The sequence below is a fragment of the Ptychodera flava genome, chromosome 20 (assembly GCF_041260155.1).
Source record: "Ptychodera flava strain L36383 chromosome 20, AS_Pfla_20210202, whole genome shotgun sequence".
Lineage (NCBI taxonomy): Eukaryota > Metazoa > Hemichordata > Enteropneusta > Ptychoderidae > Ptychodera > Ptychodera flava.
Window position 1 is genome coordinate 22737378 of NC_091947.1, and position 24038 is coordinate 22761415.

The window sequence follows — 24038 nt, forward strand, 5'->3', positions numbered from 1 at the left end:
ATCCCAGAAATCGGACATCGTGTTTGGAATGTGATTATGAGCTAAGTATTGATAATTTGAAACTTCAAACCACCGATTTTTAATTTCGATGTGTTTAGAAAACTGTATATAAGAATATTTCATGATAATTAGTTATGTTTAATCCATGGACGACTCAACTATATTTCGACGTGTAAAGCGCTTAGATATCGGACACGGGCTGTCTCTGTGTGTGTTGCTTTTGGCACCTTGTATCGTATGGTGTGGCAAACTTCGCTAAGTTTGTTCAGCGAGTATTACTTATAATTGTTTCCATTGCATATTTTGTTTGTATTGGAATCGCACAGGCATTATTTAATAAAAATAGCGAGTATATTTCATCGTATGGAATTATTTACCTGTCAAGTTTTTACGCGGTAAGTCACTTACTACGTTTACACATGCTAAATATTGTCTGTCCGAAAACTTGTACAATTCTTACGTTCATCAAATGTACTTTTTTTTCTCGAAACAACTGCGCAGTTTTCGTTAAAGCTACATGCAATCGTAGCGAACAATGGAAAGAATATTTTCAAAATCATTATTCTCCCCCACATTCAAAATTCAATGCTAAATCAGGACTTTAGTCAAAATTTCAGTTACTTTGACCTGACGGCAGTATGTTGACAGTATCACTGACTCGGTATCAGTCTAATCAGACGACAATTTGTGACCGCCGCTCGTAGCGAACTCAATAGCTTCTATCAAAAAAACTATCGAAAACGGGACAACAGTGTCACCTGACTTAATATGAGGTCACATGATCTGTAAAACGCTATCGATACGGAGCGAAGTGAGTCTAACTAACAGCATGTCACTAAATGTCCGAAAACTGAGGTCGTCCGAAAACTGTCACACTGAGTGTATATTCACCTTCACTGAGTGGGTGCCTGGTAGTCATTTGCAGGTAACCCAGTAAGTGTTTAGATTTAACTCACTGTCCTCCTATGAAACAGCCACCTGTCTTATATGGAATGGGATCATCTATAGATGCTGGTACATGATTTGGTAGCAGTACCCGCGTGTAACAAAAACTCAGTAATTGATACTGAAAATAACTGGAGAGTCTTGTTACTGGTTTCACATGTTTATGGATTCATATAATTTTTTAGGAATAATATTCAATAAATGACCTGGCAATACACTGGTTCCCCATACTCACTATTTAGTGTACAACCTACCCAAATAGATACACCATATGGGCCCCCTCTCAAGCTCTACAGAAAGACCAGCTCACATAGTAATCACTTGTTCATGGTCTCTTGTTTGATTACCACACTCTATAAATTAACCATTATATTGAAATTTACATGTAATTTACAAGTGTTTACAAAGTTTTCCAACAAAAATTTTCCTAATATGAGTTGTGCAGTTTGCAATCATTGGACGAAAGTTGGATTAGTCATGGTTCATTCAGTTTGAAGGACTGTCTGGCAGTGGTACTAGTGTACTTTGTGTATCAGTCAGCTTGAATCCAGGTTACACCCAGTTTTTATGATGCATGCAAAAGTGATAAAATCATCATGAATTAAATTTGTAAGAGCCATTATTAAACAGTGAATACATACACTTCAAGGGTGTCCATTTGTAATTTCCTTTCGGTTTATGTGTTTATGATATTTACAGGACATAAATATATCAACTTTTAATTTGATTTAACACATACGTAAAATGACAACATTATTTTTGGTACTGACGTGATTCTGCCATGCAGCAGTTTGCTGAGGTAGGCGTACCACGTTTTGTATTTTTGAAAAAGTGTCTCTGCAAGTAAAAATGAAAATAATATACTAGCTTTTGTGGTTTTTGCCTTGTTGTCAAGGGTACTGATGCCATTATTGTATACTGTATATGAGTCTTTGACATTCAAAATATGCTAAATTCATACTAGATATGTATAATTCTTTGTTTTTGTTGCAACAGATTGGTTCACAATGTAAACCTGCTAATCAAACATATAGAATGTAAAAAATGCGATTGTCAATGCTTTTAAATCATTAATATCATGAAATTATTATACACCTGCGTCTGTAACCTATGGAGTTTCGTCGTACAGTAAGTTTGGGTATCAGAAGATGCGGAGTCCAATAACTTTGACGCGGCGTACGATAACTTTAGGTTATTGGACGCCATTTGACCTTTGACCTCAAAACACCTTTCAACACAGAGAAAAAGAAGAGAAAATTTTACATTTTTTACAAAAATATATACTTATTAGCATCAGTACTTCCCAAATCAAATCGTGTCAGTCCAAAATCTGTGAATGCGAGTGAAATTATGCTGCTGTCCTACAATTTCTACCATGTGCACTGCGCAGCACGGGTTGAAATTTCGTTCTACGCGCTAGCAGACACGCGTTCCCAGTCTGCTCGCGATCACTCAGTACAGTGAGCAATGAGCATCAAAATGACGCCATAATTTCGACTTTTTTCGTGTAAAGTTGGACTTAAAAGGTGTATAATAATAAGATTATTCCCAAAATACCGGGATTTATGTCCTCGTACATCGTACGCTTCGGTATTGTCCTCGACGCTACACGTCTCAGAAAATACCTCCCCTGCATGATGTACTCAGACATAAATCCCGGTACTTTGGGAATAACCTTATATTATTAATGTCATGGTTTGCACATTTTGCTCATGTGGCTTAAACTGTTTCTACTGAAAACAGGAAGACACATGATCAGTACAAACTGATTTAGTAAACATGAATGTAAATATGAAAGTTAACACAGTCCCTCCACAGAGGACGACTTGAATCAAAGAATAATCAATTTGCACTTGGTCAGAGGAAAGGAACTTGAATATACAACATTATGTTTTGATGTGCATTAGATGCACATTAGTGTGTTTCATGATACAGCCTGATATGGCAGCCAACAGGCCATTCTGGGATAAATTTTAGCCATCACTCAGACACATGCTTTAGCGGATATCATTGAAAGATCATGCTTGGACCCGGTAGTGGTCAGTTCCTGGTACCAGTTCATTTGTGATACAAATGAATATAGCCACCAGCTGTAATAGTTTAGTCCGATGACATAGATATGAACCTTTATTTTTTTCATGATTCCCTAAACTGTCTTCTTCTAAAATGGATTTATTGTCTCTTGTTCAATACAATTATTGGAATATCCCAGCGTGAATTTATGCAAATGTTACTACATGCATACTGACCAACATGGACACATTTTCCTCTGCATGTTTGATCATTGAATCCACAAAGTTTAAAATGTAAGCCATAATTTAATAATCCTGCTCCTCATTCTATACCTAAAACATTGTATTTTTGCAAGAAAGTAAGTTAGGCAAGTACTACTGTAGTCTTGCTTTTATTTCATAACGTTGTCATTGGTTTGCAAATAAAGTTCTTGGCTCCTGTCAAGAATTCAGTTTTATTCACCACCATTATACACATTTCACTTTTTAAATCAAAGATTTAGCCAATTAAGTCCGGTCAGATGAGGTAAAAATTCAGTAGAGATAAAAAACATGAATGTACTCTGCTCAAAGCATTTACAAAGTATTTTCTACACAGATTAATGAATATCTTTAACAGTCTTTTGGGGTTTTACAGTAGCATGACTTTGCCTAGTCTTCAGCATGTGATTGTGCTCGACACTTTGCCACCTTTTCAATCAAGTACCAGTTTTGTCGACCAATAGGCTGTTTTTGAAGTATTTATAATAAGAATTGAATAGAAAACTTCTGAAATCGGTTTTGAGCCCTGGATCCCTCCACTCAATGGAGTGTACAGCTACTAGTGATTGGGAAGGAAGCGTACCCTGTGCCATTTCCACATTGACCTGAAAAATGGTGCATTGAAATTTGCGTTGTTGGTGCCCCAGAGCGCGTTCAAGTTTTAGTAGAAAATTTGTTAATACTCGACTAAGAACTGTATTCACCTAGAAGTCACTGAAAGTCTTTGAAATTTTAAAGGTTTTGTGAAAATTCCTGTGAAAATCAGTCCGGAAAATCGATTGACTACATCACAAAAATGATCGTTCTTTCTGTCCTAAAATACGAAAAGCCATCAAAAAGATTTGTGACATATGCTCTCTACGACAGACTGCTGAAAACACACTGTTTTTCCATGTGTGCCATAAAGTGGTATGCCCTTCACTCAAGAGCCTGTTGCTTTGTAAAAAATGTTTTCAGTCTATTTGCTGTAGAACATGGCTACAGTTATCAAGATTATGTGAATGAAACTAGACAGAGTATATAGATTCTTGAGAGTGTTTTCTTTTTAATGACACCTTTAACAGGCTGCATGGAAATAAGTAGCATATGCAAAGAATTTTCAAAATCATGGAAAATTATATGGAATATCTAGCTGTTTTAGCATGAGACTTGCATTGTCTAACCAAATTTCACATAAGTGATCATAAGGTTGAAATTGAATTGGGAAGAAAAGACTCTCCAAGGGTTTGTTGTAGATGTGAGGTTCAGATAACACATTGTGAGTATAACCTTTCCAATGACATTGCTAAGAATATGCTATCATCGAATAACAGGGCTAATTTATTTTCAAAATACACAGAGAAAAGGAGTGAAATAAGACTGAAGATATTGTTCCTAAAGGACAGATAGCTGATTATTGTTTGTAAAACTTTCCTGTGTGGTTTTCACGTGTGGTTTCCTTTGAACATACACCGATACAATATGCATTGCTTATGAGTTCGCTTGTATATAATTTGCATATCAGTCAACTGAAAGTTGAACTGCCAATGCAGGCAGTTGGCTTTCTCCCTCCTCGAAGAATATTTTCTGAAAGATAATGCTAGGGGTAGTAAGAGTAAAATTCTTAAACCCTGACTCGAAAAGGCCCGGGATCGGGATTAACTGAGGTGTTAAGAAGATCATGAGGCGTTTCTGTGTTTTGTCTTCTTTTGAAATTGCAATCATCATATAAGTATGTTATATTTTCGGATTAAGTCCGAATGGGGGTTTAAGTGAAGTCTCAGGTCATTTCAGAACCTGCGCCAATCTCCACCGCAGAGTTCTTATCGGCGTGTCTTTCCCACAATTCCTTGCACTGTCGCCGATAATGACTCTGCCACAGGTGTCTTGTTTACGTGGTAAATCACCACATACCGATCCGCAAACCGGAAGTCAGCTCGAAAACCGACACTGTGACGAACTAGCTGAAAATACAAAGTCTATCCTCCATGCAAAAATGTTCATCGGTTTGAAAACTAATTACTGTAAGTTTATAGCAAAACACGAACTGGAAAAATATAATTAACATTGGAACTTCTTTTAAATAGTGTAATTATTCGGGAAGAAACAAGGCTTTGACCTTTTCTGACCTTTGAGCGAATCCCCTGTATCGTCTGCTGATGATGTATTTTCTTGAATTGTGACCCTTCCTGCACTGGAAGTTATTTACCATGGCCGTATATATAAATACTCAAGAAAGAACAATAAATAAACACTGAAAAGAGAAAATGGCGTTTTTATTTGAATTTGTAGATAACTGTGCGCGTGCTGGAACGAATTCCAACTGCCGTGCGTTACTGTGGCAGTACCATAGCTACAGTGCGCGACAGGTTAAAAAGTAGTTCATTGACGTTCCCATGACCTCGAGGTCACATGAATATTAATCTGCCTGTGCCAGAGATACTTATTAGCGTAAGCGCGATAAGAACTCTGGTTCGAGAGTGAACCTGCGCATCATTTCTTGTTTTGGGGGTTACGTACTCATCAGTACAGCTATTCTTGATATTCCTGTTTGGATGTCCAAAAATGCTAAAAAGAAAACGGAAGTATTATGCAGCCATTGATAAAAAACAACAACTGTTGCATCAACAGTGCCAAACCAGCATTGTTAGGAATAAAAAAAGGGGAAAAAAAGAAGAAAAAATGTCAATGTCAAGGACCTGAAACAGTTTTTTTAATCTATACGTATCGCAACAGACACATTCAAACCCCCTGACTGCATTAAGGTAGTTGAAAATTAACTATTGAATGTAAAATGTATGTGTAATTTACGAATGTTTACAACATTTTTCAACAAATTAATACCTGATAGCCGTATATAGTGAGTTTCACACTTTGCACTTATTTGATGAAAGTTGAATTACTTCCGTTTCACACAGTATGAAATAGTAGTGACTATGGTACTTTGTGTACAAGTCAGCTTTAAATGTAGGTTTGACTGTGTATATAATTCATGCAAAAGTGATAAAATGTCCATAAATTAAATTTGTTAGAGCCAGTATTAAACAATAAAAATGTACACTTTAAAGGTGTCCATTTGTAACTTCCTTTTAAGGCTTTATGATATTTACAGGACATAAAAATATGAAGTTTCCACCTGTTATGTCTGTTTATGATATTTACAGGACAAAAATGTACCAAGTGTCCTTCTGTTATTTCCTTTCACTTAAGAGTTTGACATTTACAGAATGTAAATATATCAAACTTTAGTGAACCTAAATATACCTAAAGTGTAAATTGTCAATGATGTTTTAGGTATGTAAAATGATTCTGCTATGCAGCAGTTTGCAAATGTATGTCCCACGTTTTGTATTTGGAGTTATATTGATATCAGGTCTTTGCAAGTAAAAATGAAAAACATTCCCTGACTTTTGTAGTTTTTGCCTCTGACATGTTTTGCAAAGGGTGCTGATGCCACTAAGATGTATGTATCCGTGACGTTTGAAATATGTTAAATTTGAACTGCCTATGTGTATCTCAGACTTGTGTTTTTTTTCAACACATTGCTTTGAATCTCAGATTGATCTAATGAAAACTGCCAAATTTAAGAATGACCATAAATGACGCCCGATAAGAGTCTCCACATGACTACACCCAACTCAGAAAGGCACTAGCTTATTTGATATGAAATTGACACAAACAAATTGGGATTTTATTGACATTCAAAGAGCAGTAAATGAGATAACAAGTGTGGCTTGAAAAATATCTTTATTTAGCAGTGTAGTGTATTTTATTATTATGAATATCATAATTATCTTTAAATTATTCATTTTGAATCCCATAAAGCAAAAAGCAGCCAGCCCTATACTGAATTATTGAAACCCAGAAAAGCTTTATGGCAACATACCCCTACATGTACGGAGTGTCTGTAGCTGACTGAAATGAAAAACAATACTGCTGACAAGTTAACAAAGTCTCTCGATAATTACAAAGGAAAATGGCGATATGCCTTGCAATACAGCTGGGTAATTTGCAAACTTAGGTGTCCCAGTTCCAGTCGCCACCGCTGTAACAGGCAAAGCTTGTTCAATTATATCATCAACAAACCCCAAAACCCAGTCAAAATTTCCAAAAAATTTCCCACGCAAAAGACAATTGGGCCCAAGAACTTGGGTAATATGTGACGCACTGTCATGCGAGCTGTAAAACTTTGCAAATGTAGATATTTTTTTGGAAAAAAGTGTTTAAACTTTTCCCACAAGTGCTTCATTTTATTTTGTGATTGATTATGATCTTTGTAGAAATAAAAATTTATGTTTTAGCTGTAGTTACAATATTATTTTCATATTCACGGGCATGTAAACGAACCATTATTGTTTATTTGTGGTCAGTCACATGGTTCAGCTCTACCAATTAAAATACGACAGACAGGGCATGGTAATATAATAAACAATTCATCGTTGATGACACAGTCCCCTCTTGTTAATGGGTACGTTGACTACAAGTCCTTGGAGAGTATAGAGTCCTGTTCATGAATTGGGTCTGTGATAAAAAATGAGTTCCATTCTGGTGAAAATGTAAAACCAATGTGGGCTGCCACCCTACTTACAAAAGGTCATTAAATAATAGGATGTTGCCAAACATATTATTTTACGTTCTATTATAACACTAACTGATTATCATGTGAACCACATTTCATAAACGATACTGCCAAGTGTCAATGAATTGTATTACAACACTATGAGATCAACATCTGTACAAAGTTGGATGAAGTGTTTCTGGACATATCACTCTTAATTAGGAAAGTTCATTTCATATGTAAATTAAATATTAATTAACATGACACTGTATAGTGTCTTTATTCAATGTTAAAGCAATGTGAGCTTAACATCTATACAAGTTTCATGAAATTTGATGAACCATTTCTCGCGATATCAGCCTAATTATGGAAATGTATTACATATGCAAATCAGCAGTTAATTGACATGATACTTCTTCATGTCTTGCAAGGCCGTAACACAACTGGAAGACCAAGATCTGTACCATGTTTCATCAAATTTGATACAGCATTTCTAGACATATCATACTATTATGAAAGTTCATCAAATTTGCAAATTAGCAATCAAATTGACAAGCTACTGCTTAATGTCTTTGCACAGTATTAAAGTAGTGAAAGATCAATATCTGTACCAAGTTTATATAGGAAAGTTCATTGAATATGCAAATTAGCAACAATTTAAATGACACTGATAAATGTCTTCATTCAAATGTTAAAGAAATGTGAGCTCAACATCTGTACCGAGTTTTATGAAAGTTGAATAATTTGTTGACACATCAGCCTAATTACAAAAATTCATTAAACTTGCAAATCAGCAGTTAATTGACATGATACTGTTACATATCAATGCACGCCATTAAGCTACCAAAAGATCAACATCTTTGCCATGTTTCATCAAATTTGATGCAACATTTCTAGACATCTCACACTAATTACTAAAATTCATCAAATATGCAAATTAGCAATAAATTGACATGACGCTGCTTAACGTCTTTACACAGTATTACAGTACTGAGAAATGAACATCTGTACTATGTTTCATCAAACTTGATGCAGTCGGTTGTTCTGGAGATAGCCCACTAATTAGGAAAGTTCACTATATATGTAAATTAGCTGTTAATTCGCATGACACTGCTAAGTGTCTTTGTAAACTTATATGAGACTATGTGCGAAAGATCTGTACCAAGTTTCATCAAATTTGCTGCAGTATTTCGGGACATATCACTCTTATTATAAAAATTCATCAGATATGCAAATTAGCAATTACTTGATGCAGTACTGACATATCTCATTGCGTGCTATCAGAGATCTGTGTAATGAACATCTTTACATCTAGAAACACAGGCAGCTCTTTTCTTAAAATTAGTTCAGTTGGTAGAGCATCGGAAACGTATTCGTGGATGTGGGCGTGAGTCTTGCATGGGTCACTTTTCATTGCATTTACTACAAAATGCTGGGATTGAACTTGCAGACAACACCGTTCGCATTCAGAAGAGTGTCCTTGGCATTACCAAGTGCTGGTAGATGCAAAAATTGCCAGTTTCTAGACTAAGGCCTCTAGCTTGCAATTGGAAGTTGGGCAGTACAGTTGCTATGGAAATGATGGCACAAGGTTGTTAAAAATGCAAAATGTTATGTACAAAAATTGCCATTTATGTGCAATTTTTTGACAGATTTAACAGAAAATCTATACCTGTCGGGGTCTGACACAGTGTAAGTAAACTGTGCATATAAGTGGGCGACAAATTAAACTAGGTAATTATATATTGTTTATGCAATGCGCACAGGCCCTACTAATGTACATAGCAAGTAACAATTCTATTTTATTCTTTCGTATTACTTGTCATGACTAAATACTATTATTGACCATATTGACCAAGCATCGACTGTGCATCTTCAGATGGAAATAAAATTTCTAATCTTAACCTCTGGTGCAATATCAAGGGCTGAGACCTACTGTATGTGATCATGACATTATTGATATTGTGTACTGAGCATTTTGTGTTTAAGGCTTACAGAAAAGTTTCCTGAGCAGTTGTTGTATTTCTACTGAAAAGGAAGAGAGATTTCGTCAGTACGAACTGATACATGTCAATATGGCTGTAAGTAAATTAAATTGAACATGGTTCTTCCTCAAAAGAGCTGTACTGAAGAAAAAAATTTCCTACTGGTCAGACAAAATGGACTTGGGTTAGTTTCGATTTTACCTTCGCAGATGTTGCATGTATTCTACATACACTACAGATTTGGCTCTAAAATTGGGTGCATCTGCAAAAACTTGCATACCCTTGGCCAAACATTTCTGTACACCACCCATCTGCGGCCGGTCTGATACAGCAGTTACAGCAATTTTTTCTGCTAACGACTGCAACTGTAACAAACTCGAACAGGTCACAATTTTTAAACTTTGCACTCTAGCACCAGCTGTTATGAATGTTCAATTCAGTGCATTCGATCTTTCTGTTACTTGATTGGCTGTTCTTTACTTTAGTGTTTCCACAATACTCCAACGTGTTCTAGTGCTGCCGAAGGGTTGTGAAAACCTGCAAAACAATATGGTATGTCGTCTCACTTCTAAGGAGTCAAATCAAGGATATGGAGAAGCTGACTCACAATTTTGTAACATTTGTGCGTATACAGTACTTACATGTAAACTTTCTGATGGAATTGAGCGCCAAAGTCAATTTTTGTTGCTTTTATAAAATATACTGAAGTCAATATTTTTCAGACATTTGCCAAAATTTTGATACAAAATTGCAGCCAATAAAATGTGATGTCCATTTGGTTCAAAATTATCAAAAAAATTTACAGAAAAATTCATAAAAATCAATGAAATAATTTTGGTGGGAAAAATTGCGGCACTCAAAAGGTTAAGAAAATAGTGGTCTGGAAGGAAGTTGTGACACTTGTATGGTCTTGAGAATGTATTTGATCACTTCTTGCCCAAATGGGCATTTCAGATTCGGTGGAGTTACTAGTTAACAACAAACTATTGCAACTAAGGCTGTTGAAATAAAAATTGTTTGGGGCTAAAAAATATTTATGAGTTACCAGCAGGGAGTTAGAGAGTTTTTCAAGTGAGTGACAGTTGTATGGTTCCTGCAAAGTTTACTCAGGCAAGCATGTCGAAAATTCATGCAAAAGTCTATGTGCAATGTTTCACGTCGACATCCAACATGAAGTGTATATATAGGTGCATATGAGACCGTACACCAGGCAACACACAGCCACACTCTACCACAGTCTGTGTCGTGAACCTGAAATCCGTTAAGCCAGTCAGCGTCCTACCCACTATACCAATGATGCTCTATCTGTTGGCTGTATTGTGCATACTGAGCACTGGTACTGCAACTGACCACCCAGAAGCATTCCAAGTGGAAGATGGGCAGCTTTACGATGAAAAAGCAGTTGTAGATCAGGTTAGTTTTTCATTTATCTAGCTAGCAATTACTCTAATCAAAGATATGATGTATTTCTAAGCTTTCCTAAATATCTTCATTATAGAAATAACCCCAATCATTTACTACATGACTGTATATTTATTGTGACACTTTCATATGAGCTTTTCTCTATTTATACCACTGTATTATAGCTAATTTAACCAATTACAATCGTACAGATTTAATTGTTAAATTTTATAGGTTTACAAATTATAGATTTACTATATGTGTCCCAACAAGACTGTGATCCCGGTCTATTTTACCCTTGAAAGTCTAGTCAGACCATCTAAATATCTTGTCTTGTAAATCCATGAGAATGGGTTGGTAGATCTGCAGAGTGAATGCATGTGAATTCCACCAAAATCTTGTGCTATATTGTCCGTTGATCATAGATTGCATATCGCTGTTCTGGCCAAGTCATTCCAATCAACTTTAATTCACGACATTATCCAATAAATTGCGACAATTATTGTTGAACAGTATCTGACTTGGGATCCAGACACTTCGCACCAAATCCAGTTCACCCCAAGCCACCTCGTCCCAAGTACCACTTCACCACTTCATCCAATGCCACTTCGCCCCAAATAACACTTTGTCCAAAAACTACTTCACCCCAAATACCACCCCGTCCCCCAAACCACTTCTCCCATGTACTAACATGAACCTTTTTGTATCACCAGTGCTAATTTGTTGTACTTTACTGCTTTGAAGTGACCTGTAAGCCCGTGTGGGCTGGTTGCATGTATTGTATCTCACAGTTATGTACATGTATATTGTATTTTGTCACATTTGCAGCGGAGAGCTGCGAGTGCAAAAGTCCCTGTAATAAATACCCATAACATACCATACCATACAGCGAAATCTATAGTGTTTGATATGTTCGGATATCAACGCAATGCACTACAGATCCAGAAGCCATGAATGCCGGTTACTCAAATGTGACCGCTGGCCCGATTATGGGTGAGGGAAATTATTCTTGAGCATTAGTGGGTTATATTTATGTAGCTCTACAGGTTGGCGCGCAGAGGCAGAGTAAGGGAAATAGTGGATTGTAATTGGGGCTTGATGTGTTATGGGGACGAAGTGATTTTTGGGATGAAGTGGATGGGGCGAGGTGGTTTTAGGGCAAAGTGACTCTAGGGACAAAGTGGTCTTGGTACAGTGTTGTTTTTGTGCAAAATGGTATGGAAGGAGGCATGGTGCGAACTGGTTTTGGTGCGAAGTGTCTGGGAACCTGACTTCCAGTTGCCACATTACCTGTACTTATATAGCCTCCCAGTTAGTGCATGTATGTCACACATGTGAGTAGATTCTAAGCCATATTACCTACAATGATGACAATAACCATGATAAGCAGACGTGTGTGAATTTCGAGTTGTTTTTTATTTCTTTGTTTCTTCATATATCGTGAGTGGCGATCTTGTCTGACTTTCCAATGTGCTATCCAATAAAAGTAAACCCAACATAATTGGTATTGTTGTGTAAATACCAGGTACATCAAAGGTGGTATTTTTAGCATAGCTCTGTGATCTGGTAAGTTTTTTTATGAGCAAATAGTTTCTTACATTTTCACATTTCAAAATCTGTCACTTAGATATGAGTCAGTTTCTTGTAAAGTTTGCTTCAAATCACATACCCCTTTACAAGAGTATAAAATCATGGCATTATAGCATATCCTAGCTTGTTTTTTATGGCAAGATCTAGGATACAAGCTTAGATAACAGGATCAATACTGTGAGAATGACTACTGATTGTTTTCCATTTATGCTGCAGAAACGTGACAGCAAAGATAGTGAATATGGTGCAGCAGATAAGTTTCCAGACTACAATGTTGAACAACCAGACCAGCTGTATAACGCTGAAGTTAAAGTTCCACAGATACAAAAGGCCTGGCAATCTCCAGAAATTCCTCATCCACCACGGGTACAGCAATCTCGCTCTGATGTTGACGTTCGACAGATGCGCTTTGCAAGACCTACTAGGCCTCCTATCAGACAGCCCATCGAAATTCCCAATCCCAACGTACCGAAACCTCCTTCCTTCTATCATCCTAAACCTCCCCGTCCACGTCCACGTCCAATCCCAAGACCAAGACCTTACCGTCCACCTTTCTTTGGATAAACCCTAGACCTCTTGGTTCACCTCCCATTGTAATCAGCCTCCAAGACTTTGGAATAGTATGAAGCAATGAATTATAAAATTGCATGTCCGTGTCTATAGATCTCAATAAAGTTGTAAAGCACTATAAAGTAAACCAGCCATGATGTTCTTTCTGTTGATAAAGTACAGTACATATCAGTCTCTTCTCTGATGAACTCCAAAGAATGTGATAAAAAAACCCTCTCTTGTCTAAAAGTCATATTATGAGGTAATTACAAAAATACCACAAAGGATGTACTGGGCCATTGACACAGTATATGACCAGATATGAAGTTTGGGTGATGTGTGGTTCTAATGTCCTAGTGCATCCTTTTGTGATGTCATACGGGTACATCTCACATTTTTTACTTTGGCGTCAGAGGGGCAGAGTGGTGACCATTTTTGTGCTTTGTCAGTAGTTTTTCTTCTGATTTGTATTGCATTTTGGGATGCTATACTCGACATGTGCGCTTCTGATATGAGAGCCTGTGCAACCACATGTACACACATTCTGGGTAATTATCCAATGGGTCCTGTGAACGTGCAGAGGTCTCATAGAATGCTCTTGACTTAGGTCGCCTTGGAAGAGTCAATTTTATGGAACATGCTTGCCATTTAGCTTTTTTAGTGTACAAAATGGTAGATGTGTAATAATATTATTGTATTTCATTGGTTATTCATGCACAATGAGAATACCAGCTCTTGTCACTCTCTAGCTGTCCTGCTGAGAACATTTCTTTGCCGCCAGCCCCCATGAAATGGTGCCAGTGGACTAGTCACACCTTAGAGATACAAGTAGAACACATGAACTGGTGAAATCTCCTCCTTTATTTTCTGGTAAAGGGGGAAAATCCCCCCTTTTGATGCCATCCTGGATGAAACACTGGCAGTTACCAGGGGTAGCGCTAGGATTTCAAAGTTGTTAGTCACAGATTCTTTGCGTGGCGAATTGGTCATACATCTTGTTAGACACACACAAATTTTTTTAGCCACACAAAAATTTTGTACAATAAAATCAAAACAAAAATATCTTAAGGTCTCATCTTGTTTGAAGTGCCATAGACTTCACATGCAATCCACCACTACCCCCCCCCCCCCCCCCCCCCCTTCTCAGACAAGGACTTTTTGAACGCAACTGCTTGTTACACTTCTTTAAAAAGACTGGTGAAGTTCATTTTCTGTGATGTGATAAGGAATTCTAGCAACCCATATGATTCAATTAGTACAACCAATAGAGGTAAACTATTGTGCAACACATACACACAATTTACAGGGCTTCCTTTCCCCCATCGTTTGAACTGCAAGTATAATAGAGTGAAGAGTTGATGACAAAAACAGTTAACTAATTTTGGTGTTTGGACCAACTGACATTAGTTTGATTCATGTACGTACAACATATGCTTTCGATAACTTGCCTTAATTTAATCATGTCTCGTAGTCATACTGTGTTAGTCAATCTGTTTTCAAAGTTGGATCATGTATTTTGACAAGCCTACCAAAAGCGGTCTTTAGATAGAAAGAAACCACAAAGTATTGAGATAAAAGTTTCATGCCCGGTTTATTTCAGTTAAAAATACAGTGTTTCCAATTGGCTTCAAACTCACGAAATACGGTTTCAAGTCACCTTGTGGAGATGCAACAGACACATGTCAGACGTGACGCGACCAAGGAAATATGTCACGATAAACAACACATAAATATGTAAACAAACTAGGTTGACAGTCATGGCTCTCTCGCTATCTGGATAAGGCCACGATATCAACAGTTTGCATGAGCTTATCGATTGTAAGTCACTTGAAATTCAACAAAATACACTTCAGTTTAACTGAAATCTTACAAATTTCTTCATCATGCACATAGAAAGAAAACCTCAACCATGGGACAATCTGGAGCGTTTAGCGTCACGCAATGATGGCCATGCTGCCATCCAATGCTATCGCTACGTTCAATCACAATCAACTTGGCTAGCAAATCGCTCCATTTTTCCATAGAATATTATCAAAAAAGTGGTAAAATCTACCGTTTCTATCACTCAGAGAGCAATAGCTGTACATGATATAATCGTCTTTTGTGTCTGAGTTGCGGAAAAGCTATCATAAGGTCTCTCGACTCTCATTGAGTGCACGGCAGCGGGGCAGCCGACCTGATTAAATATTCACGTAAACCACTGACCCCTTCTCGGAAAGTTCGCATAAAGTATTGGAACTCTCTATTGTTAGGGTGGATGATGTCATTATTTTAGTCCTTATAAGGTACTAAACTGGGTTCAAAGGGTAAAGAAAAAGCTTCATGGCTTGCCGAGTTCAACAATGCGTACCTAAGCTGGACAGAAGCATTAGTACACAACCACTGTCGGGTATACGTGGCGCTGAGAGCGAGAGTATAGTCCCATTGATTTCATCACCTGATAGTATCGCATCGTCCATCGTGAATTTGACCGGGGTCTTTGAGTTTTAGGCCAGTTCGCCACACTTTCATGAGCATGGCGAACCATGAAAACATTTTATTTGCCACCCAGCACTTTCTGTAGCATTTTGCGAATGTGACGAGCGCTAGTGCGACCCCTGAGTTACTGTACATGATGACCGCACCAGGATAAGTGCTATTCTATTGATGGACACTTTTTCAAACTATGTAGTGGGAAATTCTGGAAAAGTGTCTCATCAATATAGCCCGAAAACCTAACCCATTTGCAAACATCACCTATAGAGGGCGCCAGGTGCTCCTTTTTTCTGTTTCATCATGTTATGATGCTCAGTAGACAGTATAACACACTTTGCATTTGAGATTACTGTATTTACAATCATTGAGATCTGACAGCACCATTTTGCACATATGTATCAGGAATGATAAGCAAAACAGTTTGTAAACAAAACATCTTGCATTCTCTGACATGCAAGAGACCACTCTTCTGGGGACTATAAATTTCATCTTCTTTTCAGTTAGCTAGATAAATCTTGATTTAGATGCAGCCTCTTGGTTATCATTAAAGTCATCTGATAAAAAATGACAGTGCTACCTATATTGCACATAAACCTGAGCTTTATGATCTTCTATGCCTGAGATTCAACAGTTTCTTGAATTTTCAAGCGCAACTGAAATACATCAAATCATCGTTAAAAACAGTGATGACATCTTGAGTTTTTCTAACATCAGTGTTGTCCTTATATTTAAAAGTAGCCAGGTAATTTAAGAAAGTAGACGGGTGTACTGCGAGGGAGTGAAACGACTGAATGGCCAGTAAGGTAGCGAACAAGGGGGGACATTCCCCTCTCACAAGGCAAAAAATGAAATTTTGGAGCGGAAATGGTGTTCTCTGGTGGCATCTGAGGTGACATTTGACTAATTCATTGAATTATTATTCTAATGAAAAACACATTTACTTTTGTTAACAAAAAACTTATCGGTAAGATAATTCACTGTAATGTAAACACATGTACCAATATAAAAATGTCTATTTCAGACAACTGGAAGAAAAAGAAGTTTTCCAGTTGCAATCACGGCGATGTAGGGAGCAAAAATATGTAATTACATCATCATTTTATAAGAATTCTCAACCAAATAAAACTAGAATATCGTTTTTGTTGGATGAAAAATCTTTTTAAAGAATTTAGATTTTTATCTGACATCGATCTTTTTACGTGGTCCTTTCGTAATATACTCTATCGATGGAACCTTATTATCTAAAAATGACACCCGATAAAATCAAATCTCCTGACATACCCAGAATTTTAACAGTGCAAATACATGCAGACACGGAGGCCTGTAGCGTATCAGTAGGGAGATGAGGCTGTCAGAGAGAACAACCTATAAAAATGGTCTGAAACTGAAACACAACTGCCTGTGACTGTGACTGTGAAATTAACGATTGGCAACATGGATTAAGACACATGCCTGTTACAATGGATTCTAGTACATAAGAATAATCAATGAAAATAAAATACCCATTCAAATAAACAGTTGGTTCTAAAAACATTTCAGTTCTAGCTAATTTTTTTAAATCTAGAAAATGCGTCGGTATTGCACTGAGAATAACTTGATTTGTTAAGAAGATTATCATACTCGTAGTGACGTTGGCAGCCAGCGCAGTGGCAGAAAACTAGCTTGCCAGTCTCATGAACTTCAAATCGTAGATCAAAATCACATCTTTTCGGTGCTTTTCTCTCACAAATTCAGTGAAATTGAAGTGTTTCATACATAAACAAAATGTATTGTTGGAATCAAGTATACCTTTTGAACGGAGTCTCTCAGGGGAAAAATATTCCATCAGCAAGGTGCCAGTGGCCGACGCCTTTCTTTTTGATGCCATCGTCAGAGATGACCGAAGATGACCTTCATACTAATCAAACCAATCATGCTGCTCGTAACAAAGGCAACACCATAGGCTCGTCCATCAGCCAGTCACACTTTAACAAGAGAAGGATCGAGCTCAAAAAGCCACAAATGGGTATTTAGAAACTGTTTTATGTTTGTGCAATTCCAAGTTGGGAAAGGGGTTGCGAAACTGCTTCTCACACGTGTGCCGTCTAACACTGGCAGTGTGATCTCGAAATTAATAGGTCTATAAAAATGTAAATAATTTAATTACGTTAAAAGTAGAAAAAATGCAAAACAGGCGGGTTATTTACCCGACACCCAGCTTCTAAAGACAACACTGCAACGCATGCTCATTCTCTTTGCAAACTGGTGGGCAGATGATTTTTCAATGGTTATGGACCCAAGGATTCACATTTATGATAGACAAAAGAAATTTGCATGAAGGCATATATAAAACACCCGTAGCTTTCCTCTGCTTGTAGAAATGTACAAGCATGAATCTTATTGGGAAACGCCTACTTCCAAACACCACAGAGAATAAAATTTGCAATAATATTACTCACCGTTAATAACACGTCATTATAATTATATTTTGGTACTCAATCAAACTCTACTCATTAATCCACTCTGCATAAATGGACTCTTTTATGTTATCCTTCGAGTATCAGGCACACAAGAAGATAGATGTCACATATTTTTCCATTCGGTGGAAAGCATTCACCTCTACATTTTCTCCTTTTCTTGTTTTTTCAACCACAGGCAAGGGGATGCCCGCAAGATAGCAGTGACAGGGTTTCTAAAGATATTGAAGCATTTCAAGATCCTAGGCGGACTTCCATCAAGTCAATCCAGTCAGGCATACAGCTCTAGCAGCCAGGTAACAAAATATCAAAAACTTGTGCTTTCTGTAAGTTTTATGTCAGATGCTTGTCAGTTCACATCACCCCACATAATAGTATCGGTAGATGTTTTTTTGTTGAAATATGACCTGAACATAAAAAAGAACCGGAAAAATGTTTTTTTTTTTAGATGTTGAAAAATTCTACTTTAAATATTTTCATTTAAAGGTCTGGTGAAATGCCCATGTTGCAAAATCACAGAAATACAGTTGATGGTCTATAAAACAGTTACATTCATTTCTTTTTTCGTTTAGCGCGCGCGATTATGAAATATGGCAAAAGAAAAATGCAATGTGGGCGTGTCCCCCGAGCCTCTCCAGTCGACTTTTTTCGGCTTTCCGAAGTTTGCCCGACGCCGTATCTCATAACGGGAATTAAAGTATTTCACACCTCCGTAAGCTCCCTACGGGGGGTAACTTCTAGGGTTTCCGCTTACATGATCAGGACAGTGTCCTCCTTCACTATGGGAGAACGTTGTTCTTTTGGTGCCTGTGACAGCGGCAAGAATATGAACGGCTCAACTGTAAACTTTTTCAAGTTCCCGTCAAGTGTTGAGTGTTTGAACCATAATGTGCTTGTCTCTGCTGGTTCGTACGATCGGCCACGGTCCCTCGGCTGAGCCTGCCTCGCTACTCGCTACACACAGAAGGTTGGGACCGCAATGCAAATCAACAGCATGAACACCAACACTGAACGTTGTGACTGCCATTAAAATGCACTTGTCTACAACACGGAACGTCGGGAACGCAATGCAAATCGACAGTAACTTAAAACGTAAATGGGACCGTGATTAAAATGCACTATAACTACAAATCAGCTGCATGAACAGCAACACTGAATAGACTACCATTAAACGAATAACAATACGGAACGTAGAGATCGTGATACAAATCATGGAGGTAGAGTCCTTCATGATACAAATCGACAGCAACACGGAACGCGTCGTTGGGACGGCAATTGAAGAACAACGGGGATACCGGGCCACGAGGACCGCGATGCAAATCGGCCGCAACATGGAATGTTGAAGACTGTGATTAAAATGCACAACACAGAACATCGAGACCGCAATGTAAATCAACTGCAACACCGATCCTTGTTGCCTCGATTAAAATGCGTATGTCTGCTATGTATAGCAAAAGTTTCAATTCTCGCGAGCGAGCGTTCCTATGCCCGCTGTACATGCAGACAAAATGACGTCAATTTATCGCGAGGGCTCGATTGCGTGTGTCTAAAGTTTCAATTCTCGCGAGAGCCATTTATGCATGCTCTACACTAGACTAGATGACGTCAAATCTCTCGCGAGACTTGGCTCGATTGCAAATACGTACGACGGAAAGAACGCAATAATACGGAAGTAGACACAGTTTTTGCGAATCGCCGAGAGAGAAGCGCAGATTAAACAAAATACTAAAAAACCAACGTTTTTTCTTTATTTTACCATATTTTTTAAACAAAATCAGTTTCGCCGCTGTGGCGAATTAGGATCGATTTTTTTTCGCCACTTCAGATTTCGATTCGCATTGGCGAACGTGGCAAATTGGCAGCGCGAACACTGGAGCCTGTTTTGTTAGCGGATACCGGGCAGAGATAAGGCGGCGTTGGACCGCTATTCGATGTAAATGAACACACCTGTGACGTCACAGACGGCCAACTATTATCCCCGCTATGGGCGTGACCTGAGTGTCGCAAAATGACCCCATGAAAGCCGCGCATAGAAATATCAAAAAAATTAACACTTGCGCAAACTTTTAAGTTGCAATTCTGTTGCGAGTGTAATAGTATTGACCCCCTGGAAGATATTCAGTCATACGAACGGGACCATTTCACCAGACCTTTAAAGTAATTAGTAATTTTTCAATAAATAATCTGCAAAGATCTGCCCTGCATGATTGATATCACAAATGCAACAGATTTCTTCTCATTGTCTGACCGCTTTTTGTATCACCTGTAAGTTAAACAATTTGAAATTTGGTGCTCTTTTGTCTCTGAATAGAATTCAGTTTTGGTAATTATGCCTTTGATATATCTGTGTCTGTCTCTCTCAAAAAAATATCACAGGTTCAAGTTGACGTCCACACCCAGCACAACCCTTCAAGCAATGAAGCCTTGTGTCTGGAAATTCTTGGCAATCTCAGAAGGTGTTTCAGTCAGCAAGCTGATGTCAGACTCCTCCTCTATGAGGCAAGTTTTATTTTTCAGCTTTTCACCCCGTATAGTCCTGTGAGTAGATCCAAATATATGTCACTATGCAACACAGTGTACAAAAACTGTCAGTGAAGGGACTGATCAAAGTGAATGCAGTGTTTAAAATGTGCCTTGGTGACAAATATTCAGTCAGACTCTTGAACATTCTGAGCTGCCACTTGGAGAGACTCATTTTAAAGCTGTTGGAGTGAAAAATTTCTGCCACTGTTTCAGTTTTTCAAAAATCAAAAATTTTATTTCTCCCTGTCGAGTTAACACAATGGTGCTATTAGTGCAAGATGCAAGGTATAATGATATTCAAATATGCAGATTAATGAGCATTGTTTCAGTATTAAAATTCTATGCTAATGACCCTTAATCAATGTGGAATATTCATGTACCTCGTATCTTGCATTGTATACTATGGTGGCCGCAGCTATTTTGAATTTCAAATATCAGTAAATGTTTGGTAATTTGTTTCTCGATGTCAAACTTTGTGTGGTAACCCCTGATTTCTAATCTTGATTTGGTAAGAGAGTGATTTAAATTTTCATTGAGGAAGGTTTAGTAAAAGTTGAGGTCTTTCACTTTTAGGCGTTTACTACCTTAATCGGGTTTTGATCAGGAATGCAATATTGGTTTGCTTATTGGAATAACAGCAACCATCCTATTTCACTACCATGAAGTTTAAAATATGTTTCCAATAATGTAGTTTGGATTCAAGCCACAAGGGTATGATGAGTTCAGCATCACAAATATTATTGAAATACCAGTTTGAAGTGATGCCTGAAAAATTATGGTTTTAACTATTGGAAGATTCACTTATGGCTTTTTCTGTTCATATCAAGGTAGTGTATAAGTGTACATGGCTTTGTGTGTACTTTCAGGGTTTGTATAAAGTGTTGAAGAAGAACTCCCAGCTGAAGAATACGATCTTGGAGATGGTATGTTCCCACTTCAAGAAGTACTACGAGTCCACTACAGATGTGAATCCACCTATCTTACTGGAACCATGTATCACAGCCCAGGGAGAACAAGTCTTCCTAGCTGAGCCATTGGTAAGTTTGTTGTCAGTGACAAAAAGAAACCCCACCATTGGAAACAATCATTCACTGAAAGATATAATACCTGGTAAATATCATTTTGTGACATTTTGCATTAATGTGAACACCACTTTCAGCACAACTCAGGTCTGTCTGACAATTTCTCTAAAACTGTTACACTTTGCAAATGAAGTCCGATATTTTGTATGTTAGGACAAATAATGCGTGTGGCCAATTTGGGACAATCGACAAGGTCACACTCATCTCTGTTAGATGCTTAAATGTTCAAATTGTTTACATTTTATCAGACAAAATCCTGATTGCTGTACCGGTATATTTGCCTAGCAGGGCTAACATTATCCTTTTCTAATGTTATATGACTTTCATTCACATTTCACAGAGTTTTACAGTTAGGTAGTTGTCAGTTTTAATTATGTCGTTAGCGATAATCCGTCACTCAGCATCAGTCCTAATCCTCTCCAACCTTTACCGTAGATGATAACAGCTTAGTTCAAAACTTGCAGCCAAAGGTTTGATACTGACGTCATGTTCTTTCACAGGCCCATCTGATTTGCTGCATCACACAGTCATTGCTGTGGTTGGACAATACATCAAACCAAGGTGATGAAGGCGATGATGAGGATGAAGGCAGTGGAGCCAAGGAGGAACTTGAAGAGATGATGGAATCTCTGATGAGGAGGATGATAAAAAGTGAGATGGAAGACTTTGAGCTGGTCAGTAGTCATTTATTGACAGTTTCCTCATTAATTTTGTTAAAGGAGGGAGTTGTAATTTGCATATTCCTGAATTTCATCATGGCGCTAAAAAAGTGCTGTTGTGTGTCTTGTGAATGCATAAAACATCTTACAATAAGTCTTTAAGCATGATTCTATACAAAGATTTTACCATCTTAGAATTTTAGCCATAGCAACAGGTAAATTTCAGTCATTTTGATGAGACTGATCTTGCCAAAAATGTCAGTTGTGGCCATTTTCCAATGTTGATATCATTCTTTCCTTTCTCAGTTTTTGTCTCTGTTGTAAAAAAGATAAACTATGCCTGAATAGCTGGTACACTTTACTGTAAGATTTTAATTTGAAGTTAACCCTTTTATTTCTATAGGACAAATCAGCTGATTTTTCTCTGAGTAGCAGTGTGGGAATCAAAAACAACATCTTTGCCATCGTAGTGATGGGGGTCTATGAAGCCTTGATTGAGTATCAGTTTACTGGTTCTGACTTCAGGTAATGCAATGATTATTGAAATAAAGTAGAATATTTCTGTCATTTCATGGAATGACCAAATCAGTCACCAAACGAAACTACTGTAAAATCTGACATCAATAAAACCTTAACTGATTTACTGCCTTTCATAAAAAAACATGGTGAATACATTCATTTCAGTAGCACCAGTTGTGTAAAATGTATTGAGTGCTAATATTACAGTCCCTTACAGGTGGAATCCTGTGACAGGACCTATATATGTATATATACATGTAGGTTTGCACTTTCAGATCTGACATTCTCCCTTCACTTTCATTATATTACAGCATGTACCAAAATTGATTTCCCCAATGTGCCTTAAATAATTCCTTTTCTCATTTTAAGAAAGCAATAAAATATGGGATGCCCAAAGTTATGCACCGCTTTGTTTTGCAGTTCAATCCAATACAGCTTACTTTCTTTGCATTTCATCATGTTACCTGATGTATACCATGAACTTGTGCATCACTTTGTTTAGCTGTACAATCCAATAAAGCTAACTAGCTTTGACCATTTCACCATGTTACCTAATCAATTGATATACGAATGGTCATAAAAAGTAATATAGCCAGATTTGAAGGGACAACATTGTGTGATGTCAGATACATAGTACAGCATTTCTGTAAGTCTGACACAAAAAAAATTGGAATCATTTCAGCCCAAGCAGCTGTGAGGATGTCCTGAATCTTTTCCACAATTATCACAAATTGTCGGAGATTCTGAAAGAGAAAGCTAACTCAGCTGCTGGGAAGAAGGGAAGAAGTACAGCCGGGGTCAACAAGACAGCCAGGAGTCTTCTTTCAATAAAGTTTGTCTCAACCATGCTGAGAGCCCTGTTCTGGTAAGTCCTGTCACAAACTAACAGATTCTTCAAAATGTTTTGATGGAGGACACACTATTGCTACATGATTAAAACCCCGACAGCTGTGAATATGCAATAAACCGATCTCAAAATATCCTCAGTTTTCCAAGAGTTTTCTCTGAATAAGACCCATTGGAGACTGAAAACATGTACACTGT

The 24038-nt window shown here is 37.6% G+C and overlaps 2 protein-coding genes across 3 annotated transcripts in view; both read left to right on the forward strand.

The window, feature by feature from the left end:
• LOC139120336 (Fanconi anemia group I protein-like) overlaps positions 1 to 24038 on the forward strand; it is a 70681-nt gene that overhangs the window by 12758 nt on the left and 33885 nt on the right. For both annotated transcript variants that reach the window (XM_070684669.1, XM_070684670.1), the window contains exons 16-21: positions 18390 to 18507; positions 20588 to 20710; positions 21601 to 21771; positions 22317 to 22490; positions 22879 to 23000; positions 23677 to 23859. In XM_070684669.1, coding sequence (XP_070540770.1) covers positions 18390 to 18507; positions 20588 to 20710; positions 21601 to 21771; positions 22317 to 22490; positions 22879 to 23000; positions 23677 to 23859 — 891 coding nt within the window. The remainder of the gene's footprint in view (positions 1 to 18389; positions 18508 to 20587; positions 20711 to 21600; positions 21772 to 22316; positions 22491 to 22878; positions 23001 to 23676; positions 23860 to 24038) is intronic.
• On the forward strand, positions 10911 to 13422 carry LOC139120340 (uncharacterized). Its single transcript, XM_070684676.1, has 2 exons — positions 10911 to 11153; positions 12948 to 13422. Exons 1-2 carry the CDS (start codon positions 11034 to 11036, stop codon positions 13293 to 13295), a joined length of 468 nt encoding a protein of 155 aa, XP_070540777.1. The 5' UTR covers positions 10911 to 11033; the 3' UTR covers positions 13296 to 13422.